Source organism: Onychomys torridus, chromosome 4, assembly GCF_903995425.1.
Source record: "Onychomys torridus chromosome 4, mOncTor1.1, whole genome shotgun sequence".
Classification (NCBI taxonomy): domain Eukaryota; kingdom Metazoa; phylum Chordata; class Mammalia; order Rodentia; family Cricetidae; genus Onychomys; species Onychomys torridus.
The window spans coordinates 99419424-99431263 of record NC_050446.1 but is presented as its reverse complement, the minus strand read 5'-3'; the positions used below and the strand labels follow the sequence as shown (position 1 = coordinate 99431263).

The 11840-nt window shown below is 40.4% G+C and overlaps 1 protein-coding gene across 3 annotated transcripts; it reads right to left on the bottom strand.

Moving 5' to 3' along the window:
* Positions 1-1208: 1208 nt before the first annotated feature.
* Ctxn2 (cortexin 2) lies at positions 1209-11143 on the bottom strand. Of its 3 annotated transcripts, none has more exons than XM_036186642.1 (3): positions 10555-11143; positions 9956-10249; positions 1209-1653 (listed from the first exon to the last, which is right to left on the bottom strand). In XM_036186642.1, exon 3 carries the CDS (start codon positions 1597-1599, stop codon positions 1351-1353), a length of 249 nt encoding a protein of 82 aa, XP_036042535.1. In that variant the 5' UTR covers positions 1600-1653; positions 9956-10249; positions 10555-11143; the 3' UTR covers positions 1209-1350. The 3 variants fall into 3 exon arrangements, with proteins under 3 accessions (XP_036042535.1, XP_036042536.1, XP_036042534.1); XM_036186643.1 differs by having other exon boundaries at positions 10193-10249; XM_036186641.1 differs by lacking the exon at positions 9956-10249.
* Positions 11144-11840: the final 697 nt, after the last annotated feature.

Genomic DNA, 11840 nt, shown 5'->3' with positions numbered 1-11840 from the left:
TTCAAACCTCACCTTGGCTCTCTGGCTTTCCAGGGACATGAGTGGCATATTTAGGCTGCTAGAGTTTAAATGGCCATTCAAGCCCTCTGGTTATCTCTCCCCTGAAGTCCACAGAGATTAGACAACTGGCTTGGGGTGGTATGGCTCCAGTGGTGGCAGGGCTGGCTGTTGGGACTTCTTGCCACAGTACAATCGTCCCTCCTACTGGGTGATGCTGGAACTCTCTAGTGCTAGCCATGAAGGAGGGTGATGCAGCCAGTGTCCATGTGAGGCAGGACGGGCAGGCACTCTAGACTACCGCATTTTACCACAGGAGAGTCTTCAAGCCCTAGAAGAATGCTGAGAATTCTGAGAACCTTCACATTTCTGCAGAGTTGGCAGGTATGGGTATTAGTTTTCTGAATGTGTTCTACTGTGAACTTTCTGACCGATGATCCCTGTTTAAGAAATAATAGTCTTTCTTTTGGTGGTCCAAAGGCCTTTGAGCCTAAGTGTTGTGTGGCAATTTCCTCTGAGATAAGGCTCCATCTTGGAGGGAAATTCCTTCTTAAGACATGGAATGTTCTAAGGGGAGGGAAAACATTCCATCCTTCAGGGAAGCTTGCTAAGTGTAGGGAATAAACAACCCAAAGGCTTCAGAAAGTCTCTAAAACTGACCAAATACCCTAGTTCCCTCCTTCCCCGACCATACAGAAGCAATAAAGACTGCCGAGAGGCACTCTCAGACGAGCTGAGCTGTCTGGAAGAGGCTCGGACCATGTGAGCTGCCTTCCAGAGGCACCCTCCAACCTGTGGAGCTGTGTGCAAGCTGTGCCCCAAGCTCACCCATGCTGAGGTGGACCTTTGGTGATAAAGCTGTTGTTGAGTCATTTCTGCTTCTGCAAGTAACCTTTCACCCATATTCCTGTAAGTAACCCCAATCTGTCACTGGTTCTCTATCTGGGGTGAGTAGACATCTGCTCATGTCTTCCTAGGAATAATGTCACACACAACACAGGGCTCACTAAAGTTACGTTGTGGTCCCAGTATGGAACAAGAACAGGCTTGCTTTGCTGAAGCCCCTAGGTAACTCATTAGCATGTAGAAAGGAGCAGACAGCAAGGGCAGGCATTAGAGAAGGGAATTAGGTGGTAGAGGTCACATTTCTGCTCTATGTATAGAAACTTCCATTGAAGGAGACCAAGAAGAACATGAGATTTTACACAGCATGGTGGATAAATCAATCACAGATGTTTATTGAATTTTGTGAATGAAATGATCCTCTCTGCAGCAGCACAGTCAGGCTAATTACAAATGTGTCTAACATGTGTCCCAATGGCAACTGGAAAAGGCTTGAAACTGGAACCACCATCAGGCAAGTGCATACTCAAAGGTCCCTTTATCAAACTCTTCGACTTCATCTTCCCACGTAGAAGAGGGCATGCTGCTATATGGGTCTAATAGAATCTTGAAGCATCTGATGATAAGGAGCCCCAGGAAAATGCACAGGATGCCCACAAAGGCAAAGCCAGTCTTTTGCTCCAGCGTCAGGGAGAATGCAGAGACTTCGTTGACACTCATCTTAGCTGAAGAATTGCTGCAGTGAGTGCTACTCATCATTCACTGGTGCATCGTGGTGGCTCTTGGGAGTTCCTGCAGGAGTCAGTTCTCCGCCTAGGTACAGAATGGACCCAGTTTAGTTTCATTCTTGTGTGGCATTGGGCAAGAAATTATAAAAGCAGGTATTTTCAAGGCCTCTTAACTCCTTGAGTATACTTGAAGATATCAGATACAGATCAGAATGGAATTGGCATTGGAGGTGCTTGTTCCACTGTAGTGGTGCAGAGTGGTTTATGGACACAGAAATCCATGCCTGCACAGTGCAATAGAAAGCCAAGCATGAAAATGACAGTAGCATGATTAACTCTCAATGCCTTTGATTTGCTGGGAGGTAGTTGTCCCTGCTTCTTTGATATGAGTTTTCACTGCATTTTTGCATGTGGAGATCCTAGCATAAATAAAAAGCATGTAAGCTGTCCCTGATGTTTAAAGTCCCAGCTTCAAATAGCATCTTCTCCATTATATGAAAGCCCTATCACAGGAGTCACCCAAGACCATTGGAAATGTCAGATATTTGCATTATGATTCATAACAGTAGCAAATTTATAGTTATGGAGTAGCAATGAAATAATTTTATGCTTGGGGGTCTCCATAACATGAGGAACTGTATTAAAGTGTTGCAGCATTAGGAAGGTTGAGAATCACTGTTCTAAACAAACATAAAATCAAGTTAAAGTTGTGTGTTTTCTGTAATTCAGCTAACTTTAAGACAACTCCCTGGTCTTCCTAACCAGATTCTCATTCCCGTACCCCATCTATGACTGATATTCTAAAACTACAGCTGAAATGTTAAGACAGTTGACTTTAACTAAAATGGAGCTCCTTGTCCATTTTCAGAAAGCAACTGAAGGAGCTGGAGAGATGGCTCAGTGGTTAAGAGCACTTGTTCTTGCAGAGAATAGAGGTTCAATTCCCAGCACACACATATTGGCTCACAAATGTCTATAACTCCACTTTCAGGGGATCTGACTCCCTTTTCTGGCCTCCAGGCATACACGTGGTGCACAGACATAGCTGTGCAAAACACTCATATATATAAAATAAAATAAAATAAATAAAAAAGAACCCACTGAGATAGGACAAGGGATAGGTGGGAATACGTGGAGAGAGTAATAAGGCTTATAACTTTCAAACTTAAAAACACAGTAATAATCGGTTTTTATGAAGATTTATGTTACAAAAAGAACCCTGTCTTCAAACTACCAGTGACAGAAATACTTCCTACTTCTGGCATGTTGGTTGGTTGACTTTTTGTTCAGGAAAAGGGAAAAAACATTTTTAAATCCCTTGGTGGAGCCCCTTTCTACACGTTGTTTTTAAATCCCTTGGTGGAGCCCCTTGCTACACGTTGTTTTTAAATCCCTTGGTGGAGCCCCTTGCTACACGTTGTTTTAAATGTCCTAGCAAACAAAACGTGCACTTTGCCTTTATCATGATCTCTTTAGGCTTACTCAGGTAACTCAGAGTTATCTTGCCAAAGGCTGAGTTCTTTTGTTATTTATCCTGGGGGAGGCATAGGATGCAGGATTAAACAATACTTTCTGCTTCTGAATTTTTAAAATTTTGTCAAGTTCATGGTCCTTGTAAGCTATATTTAACATTTTCAGGGGTGTCTAGGTAAGAGGAGCCAACAATACTCAGCAGTTAAGAAGGGGTCCTACTCTTGCCGAGTGTCAAAGTTAAGTTCTCACCTTCCATGTCAAGCAGCAACACATAAACATGGGTAACTCCAGCTCCAAGACACCCCATGCCTCTGCCTCTGAGGGTGGCAGCACCCATGTGCATGAACCCACATGTATGTGGGAATGTAATTTAAGATACTAAAAGTAAACCTCTAAAAACAGAGGCACCGATAACATTGGTTTACTAGCGGACACTGTGGTGTGCCCACAGAGCAGGACTTGACTGCCTGGCCACTGACAGCATCCCCAGCAGTAAATCCTTTTACGGGTTGCCTCAGCTACAGAGAACTGCCCTACCAAGGGTATGTTTCCTCCTGGGAGGGATGCTATTCAGTGAGGGAGGGAAAGATGTGACTCTGTCTTGACTCCAAGGGGGAAACGCTAAAGAAGTAGCCTAGCTCTGGAGTTTCACAGGGTGTCAGCTGAGGTTGTCTTGGGGACATATCCCAGCTCAACTCTGTCTATACCAGCTTCATCCTCCATCCGTCTCCAGGTTAGGAGCCCAAGGCATTTAGACCACTGAACTCTGCCTCTGCCGAGTCTGTTTCCTGCAACAATTAGCTCACAAATGCTAAAAACACCTGAGCAGTTTAATGATTTGTTCATTTTACCATCATGTAGACATGGTCCAAGCAGATTAATGTCATAAATTTAGCTAAATGTGATTATATATTTATGCTTTTGTTGTTGCTCTTGTTTTTTGTTTGTTTGTTTTTTTGTTTTTTGAGACAGGGTTTCTCTGTGTAGCTTTGTGCCTTTCTGGAACTCACTTTGTAGCCCAGGCTGGCCTCAAACTCACAGAAATCCACCTGCCTCTGCCTCTGCCTCCCGAGTGCTGGGATTAAAGGCACGCACCACCACCACCTGGCTGGTTTTTTGTTTGTTTTGTTTTGTTTTTGTTTTTGAGACAGGGTTTCTCTGTGTAGCTTTGGAGCCGGTCCTGGAACTTGTTCTGTAGACCAGGCTGGCCTTGAACTCACAGAGACTTGCCTACCTCTGCCTCCCAAGTGTTGGGATTAAAGGCCTGCACCACCATGCTCAGCTGCTGTAGTTACATATTTTAAAGACATCATAGAGTAAACATATGCACGGTGTCATAATTGGTCACAGAAGAAGACAACCTAATTGCCCTTGGATTATCCTACAAGACTTTGCTATTCTTAGTAAAAACCTACCAATCAACTAAACAAGCAAACCAACAAAAAGGCATTTTTCAGAAGCAGTAATCAAGCATGAAGCTCACATAGTTCTACTAAATAGAACTTCCCAGCTAGAGATACAAAAGCCCCCTTCGTAAACAATTTGTCTAACACATGCCATATAACACTTTGTTCTTAGATTTCTAGACAGTAAGTTAATGAATTAATGAAAAAATAACCACTTTCTAAGCTGACATATCATCTCTATTCAATAAGTATTTGAACTGGAATAAATTAAATATGTTGGCAGATACAATCTTTGAAGAGTAAAGTTTTTTAAATTTATTTTTTCAATATTCAGAGAGCTTGAAATTTCATTTATTAGTAGTTGACATAGACAAGAGAACTTCCATTTGGTTTCAAAAACTAGCCTTGAAGGTAACACTGGGATTCAACAGTTCTCTAAGTGTTCCTGTTCTGTCTGGTTAAGTTGATGTAGTGCAGCATTCTCAAAAAGATATGATTTTTCATGTCCAGAGATGGAGAATGTGGATTTTTCCTACTAACTGTGAATTTCCCTTTGTTTTCTCAGGAAATTATATCATAATCATCTTACATAGACATTAATCAATACCAGAAAGTACAGATGCCAATTTTATATTTGATCTCTGTGATTTTTTTAGCTTCAAATTTCTGGTGTAGTACTCCTTCTTCACCCAATTCTTGGCTGTTAGCTGTAGCCAGGAAGGATATTAATGAGATACTTCAAAATCTTCTGAGTGGAGTAGGGATGTGAATGGTGTGTGGATAAAGAATGGCTTATTCAATGAAAAAGGTTACCATGGCAACAAACCTAATTTGTAGCACTCTATCTCTCAATTACTAGTACAAATATGAGAAGAAATGCAGTGCTATTTGAACACATGTTAAAAAGTGACCCAAAACTTTCAGGGCAGTGTCAGGAAGTCTAGAGGGTTGAATGAGTTTAAGGCAACATAGAATATTTGCTTAACATTTTCACTGAAAAAAAAAAATAGAGACTGACATAAGCCAGCACTTTCCTTGATGAACTTGGTAACAGTGTGCCATACTGAGCAGTATGCCTATTTGGAAGAGGCAGACATAATTATTTTAAAGTCATAAATGGCGAAGACATGACCCCTTTTTAACCTACTCTGGTTTTTATAACTTGGAGATACGCTTTCAGAAATGACTAACTATGAGAGAGCTTCCAGAGTTATGAGTACAGGCAAACATTTTACTTTTCAAAAGATGGAAGAGGAAATTGTGGAAATTATACGCTGGTAATGTGTGACTAATAGACATTTACTAGGTAATGGTTGGCGCTGAAGGTTCTGATGATAACGTGGGTGAGAAGCAAGGCTGTACTGCTCAGTTTTCCATTGTAGGCAAATGTCAAATTATCAGTTTCAAAGAGAAAAAGTGCATTCTGGCTCTGTGCTTTGGCAGTTTGAGCCATGGTCATGTGAGCCTGATTTTGGTTCTAGAGTGTGGCACAGGAGGGCTGCTCACTTATGGCTGGAGGGAGGAGGGATCAGGGTCTCATTGTCCCTTTCAAGGTCATCTCTGCAGTGACCTAACTTCTTTTGATAAGATGCACCTCCTCCTAAAGGTTTTACTCTCTCCCATCCGCCCTGTAGCTGTAAGTAGGAGCCAGGACTTCATAGACAGGCCTTTGAGGAAAACTTCAGATATCAATAGCTAAATTCACCTTCTTTTGCTTGTTTGCTGTTAACTTGATGAACTAGGGAAACGGGACAGCATGGTTAAGCGACTTTGGCAATTCATGGACCTTCCCTTGTACTCTCTTCATGAGGGAGATGAGAGATATGCCTGGCTTATGGTGTTTTATGTAGAGTCACAATTACTGAGCTATCCTAATAAATACAGGGTTCTATAATCATGAAGACAGTCTTCAGTGTAGTATCACAAAGGTCTAGCTTTACCTACACACTCTTACATGCTTCATAACAGTGACTAGGTTGAAGACATTTAAGTGATGACTATTAAATTTGGCAGAAAACTGGGCTGAAATTATATGTAGTTCTCAGAGTTGAGATTCAAAAGAATTCTAATGACTCAAATTCTGAGATGGAACCTGTTGTTTCTAACAGAAACATTTACAAAACTCTTGTGTTTGAGAATGAAGGAGAGAAATATGTTAACCAAAAATGGGGGAGATATTGCTTGATAATTTGCATGAAATAAATATTAAAATTGAAATTCGTCAATGACTCATATAAACTGAAGATAGGAAGTGGTTGCTTAAAAGGCAGAGGCAATCTTAACCTGATAGGAACAAAGGCTCCAGAAAGGAAATACCATTATTAAGCCCCAGTCAAACACAAATGATTTAATTGATGACAGTCGTCATACTTGTATTCAAAATATTTATTGTGCTGTTGTCACATAGTAGCAGATATGGCCTCTCTAGCTTCTAACTAGCAAGAGAGAGGAGCCATGTTCAAAGAAGAAGAGAACAATTCAGTCTTCTACATGAGTAATGACAAAGAAAGCAAACTATGTTCAACATTTACTGCCTTTCTCCTATGCAGTGCTTTATACATATTTTATCTCCTCAGCAGTCATATTGGTAAATTTTATTATCTTCTACATATTTAGAAGAAGTGGAAAACAATGGTTCATGTGAGCAGCAATGAAGGTCTGTAGGAATAAGTATAAGTAAGAGAGTGTAGGTTTGAAAGCCATTTATAAAGTTAGGATTTGGCACCTAATGGAATGCAATGAGCCATGAAGAGACCCATCAAGATAGCTCCACTCTATTAAGCTTGAACAAATGCAAAAACAGAACTTTCACTAAGCAGAATGGAGAAAATAAGAAACAGTACATATTTACATAGTAAATGTAGATTTGGGCATTGCCGACTTGTGGTTCTCATGTAAGGAATCCAGATAATTTTGTGCAACACACAGTTCCTCGTGGGGAAAATACGTTTAGGTATGATTATGAAGTAAAACTGATATAGATGAATAAATGCAGAATAGAGAGATCTCAGTACATGGAAGTCTTTAAAACCTTCAACTTAAGAGAAGGAGACATATTGAAAGGGAACACTGAAGAAGACAATAGATACATCTAGACATCTATAGTGTTTTCTACTATAGACTTGTTCTAGACTGATCCAGGACAATTTTCTTATAAGTTCAGCAAGATGCTGTTTGCTATTACCAGATAGGATTTGAACACAGAAAAAAAACCTCACTATCAATAAACTACAATACATGCTCCTCTTGCAGAAGGAAAATAAAATCTCCCAGTGGACTTATAAGAAGGACTCAGGATCACGAATAAATCCACAGTAGGAATTCAAACAAAACTAAGAAAGCCAAGGTTTCCAGATGGAACGTTGAAAAACTGTCTAACTCTGTGGGAATGGAAACTAAGCATGGAAAAGCAAGGCCTGATAGCAGAATTATTTCACCATCATCGAAATTTCTAAAAGGTTAATAAATTGAAGGAAATTTTGGTATAATGGCTAAAGAGGAGAAGGAATTGGATGGTAATACAATTTGACAAAACAAGTTTTACTTCCATAAAAGTTAAAGGCTCATAAGGATAATGTATTCAAATTTGCATCATTCTCAATAAGAAGGACTTAACCAGATATTTGATTTTTTCAAAGTAAATCTAAGTCAATCCATCTAATGTTTAAAGAATTGTAGCTTACAGTTTTAAACAAAAATTGAGCTGAGAAAAGATGATTTTGTTAATATCTTAAAAGGAAAAACTTATATTTTAATGTTGGAATAGTTGAAAAGGAGAATAGTTGGAAAGGAGATGGACAAAGGTCCAAAAGAAGCCTGCTTATTGATGCCAGCTCTATATAAATAGGTAGATAAACACAAAAACGGAAGCACATTATCCTTCATATCCAAAACATGATGTACCAAGCACTCAAAAACACTGGTATTTGAGGCCTAGCTTTTTCAAATAATTCCCCAAACTTTTCTATATTATTTCACATATAAAATGGATACCTTGTCTCATTTCAATACCAACTAAGACTTAAGTTTTTGAGAATATATCATTAAGTTTTCTGAGCTTTGTGCCTTTCTATTGATGTGGACTACATTTTATAAAATATTACTAATAACAATATCATAAACAAATAGAAATCCTCAGTTACAATACTGACCACTTCCTGATGAATAAGATCTGAAAACCACTTTCATATAGGGGAGTAAAGACAAACTTTCATTTACCATTACTAGGAGAGATAGGAAGTAAAGGTCCATTAGTTCCTATAGAACAGATCTTGTAAAGCTTACCTCAGGAGGAAAATAATATTTTAATACCTGAGAAATAGAAAATGAATGAAATATGAGAAAAATAGATTACAAAGGAATAAAACCATGAATTGATTTTTAAAAAGCCCATATGAAAAAAGTAGTTGTGAAAAGAATAAGTGAATTTAAAAAAGAGTTGAATGTAAAGCTGAATGCAGGTAAAATTTACTTTAAATGTGATAAACCACAAAAATGGATAACATCCTCAACACTGCTCAGCTGAAATATCAGAATCTCTCCATACAAAGAAGGAAGTACTAAAGTGTATTTTTATACTACTTCTGATAAAACGCTGCTTGGAACTCCATGCACTTGAATGAATGGTTAGATACTTTGGTAGTGAACAACCAGATTCAAAGTGTGTCTTTTCTTTCCTGGCAAACGTCATGTTTGCTCTGTAAGTCCTGATGAGTCATAGCACTGGGCTATGGCAGGACCTGTGGATATCAAAAGGCCCAAGGTCGTGGAGTAGCTTTGTGGTTAAACAATGAATAACCAATGATGGCGACCACAACACCCCCCCAGCCCCCCACCACCCCCACACCTCCCCCCACCCCCGTGCTCAGCTATATTTAAATGTTTTAAATGTCACTGCCAGCAACCCACCATGGAGAACATCTTTACAGCTGCCTCTGCATGTAGCCTTTCATGTCCATGAGTGAATGTGGTAGGCAATGCTTTTCTCTTCTGTGAACTGTTTACTGATTAGGAGCTATTGAGTTTGTTTTTTCAAAAACAGTTATTAAATTTGCACACCATAACATGCACTTGCAGAAGCCAATGGTAAAAACGTAGGCATCTCCTAAAAATACGCACAAACCTCCTATGTCTTTACTTTAATCAACAGGTTTTTTTCCCCTCCTGCTTATTTATCTAGTAAAAACATCACAAACACTAAATCTGAAATAGTTAAACAATTGGAGTGCAATTTGATATTCCAGGTAAAGAGGATTTTATGACTAGTACCCAGACAAAAGTCTCTAGTGAGAGGATATTTGTAATTTCATGAAATGAGACATGCAAACTCAAACTTAAAAAATAATGAGCCCTTCTGTACATAAACAACAGACTCCATATCAAATGCAAAGGTTGTTAAATTCTATTCAAAGAAGGAACAGCAGGAAGCATTATTGAGGCCATATCTGCACTGAGCTATCGTTTAGGAATGGATGTGTTGGAATCAAAGGAAATCCTTAAATTACAAACCCAGATGTCTTCATCACGCTGAAGTACAAGCATTTTGGTTTCCTAGAGTTCCAGAACCTCAGGATCTTCAGGAATCTACCCCCAGAGACCCGGAGATGTCAACCTTGAGAGATTTTCCGTAAGAGAATATTTGGGTGGCTCCTCAGACACCCATTCCTTCCAAAGCACTGGTAAGCTCGATCTGGAAATTCTCAACATGTCTCACCAAAGAAGCCTAGACCAGCGTTATGATTCTACCTTGTGTTGGCTCCAGGTGTCTTCTACATATTAAGCTGCAGGAAGCATGGAAACTTCCTACAAGACATCATGGGAGAAACATCAGCAATCTGTATACACACAACACATTTTCTTTCCCTTTTTTTTTTTTTTCTTTTTCCTTTTTTGACAGCACCAGCAGCTGCAGAGGCATTCTTTTCTTTTCAGAATTTGAGCACACCAAAACCTACAGACTCTCCCTGCCCCCCACCCAGCTCTCTTGCTTCTGAAATCCAAGAGAATAAGGACACCTTCTCCCAGGGACTGGCGCTGGAACCCTGATGGTGATTGCTGAGGAAGGGGGAGAAAGTTACTTCGCAGGCAGCAGGGATGGATGGGCTCACCTTCCATGTTTGTTGCCATGGAGATGAATTCCAGCCAGTAGACTTGTTGGTAGGTTTGTCTGTGCTCGCGGATCGGTTCAATGTAAACGGCGTGTTCTGAGGACCTGCGTGGAGTCACAGGACCGTGGGTTGCGCTTTTTCTGGCCTACGTGTATAAATGTCTGTGTCTGGGTAAGAGATAGGACACGGGCAGCTGCGGAAGGACGTGCGCGCGAGTGTTTGCAGGAAAATGTGTGTGCATGTGTGTATTTCTCTGATATGGCAATGTGTAAATATTTGCGCGCAGGTGGATGTGCGAGCAAAGGAGGTGGGACGTGAGATGGGGAAGGGATTCTAACAGCAGCAACAGGGTCTGTTCTTCAGGTCCATTAGAAAGAGCAGAGGCAAGGGCTCATTTTCACTCACATCGCACCCTGAAGCTTAGCAATCAGGGTTCGTCATTGTTTGTGCTTCCTAGGGTAGTGAGGGTTTAATTAATTCATTGCGAAAATCCTTGCCTCTGCTATTGTCCCCAGCTGTGCCGAAAGCATTTCGCTGTGCGTGTAAACAGCAGGCTCGAGTTGTTAGAAGGCGCTACGTTTTTATATTTCCTTTGGTCAGACAAAGGAAAAACACGGAGTGAAAGGTGTACTGGTTTAACCGAAAACTGATGCGTCACTTAGTCATTTAGTGTTCCTTTCCACTACCCACGCCCCTTTCCTCATAAGCCCCACCCCACCCCTTCCCGCAGACGCCTGGAGCTGTCCGCAGTGCTGAAACGCTGAGGCGAACCTTGCTCCTGCAAGAAGACTCCTAACTAGCTGTGACAAGAGCATTAGGTAGAGCGATGCTGGTTTTCTAGAGCGTTGAATAAACACACTGCAAACACACAGCCCTGGAAGCAAAGCAGAACACATCAAAGCAACAGACACTTCTTGTCTCACCCCTCCTCGAGGTTTCTCCACATTCAGTTTTAATATTTCTTGACTGTGACCATGTTTTGACTCTATTCCCAGAACCTACCCTTGGCAAGCACCTGTAGATTCCCTACAAACTTAATTGCTCCTCTTATGAACTATCAAATTGTTAATATTTGTGGAGAATGTAGATACATAGTTTGGACATTATTATTTCTGTTGTTATTTAGCTGAGACCACATAGTGTGAATGTGACTAGATTTAATAATGAAGACAAATTTTATGGCCACCTTAAGTATTATTACTTAGGAAATCTAATGCTCTTTACTTCTTCTTTTTTATTTTTTGAGCTGAGGCTCGAACCCAGGGCCTTGCGCTTGCTAGGCAAGC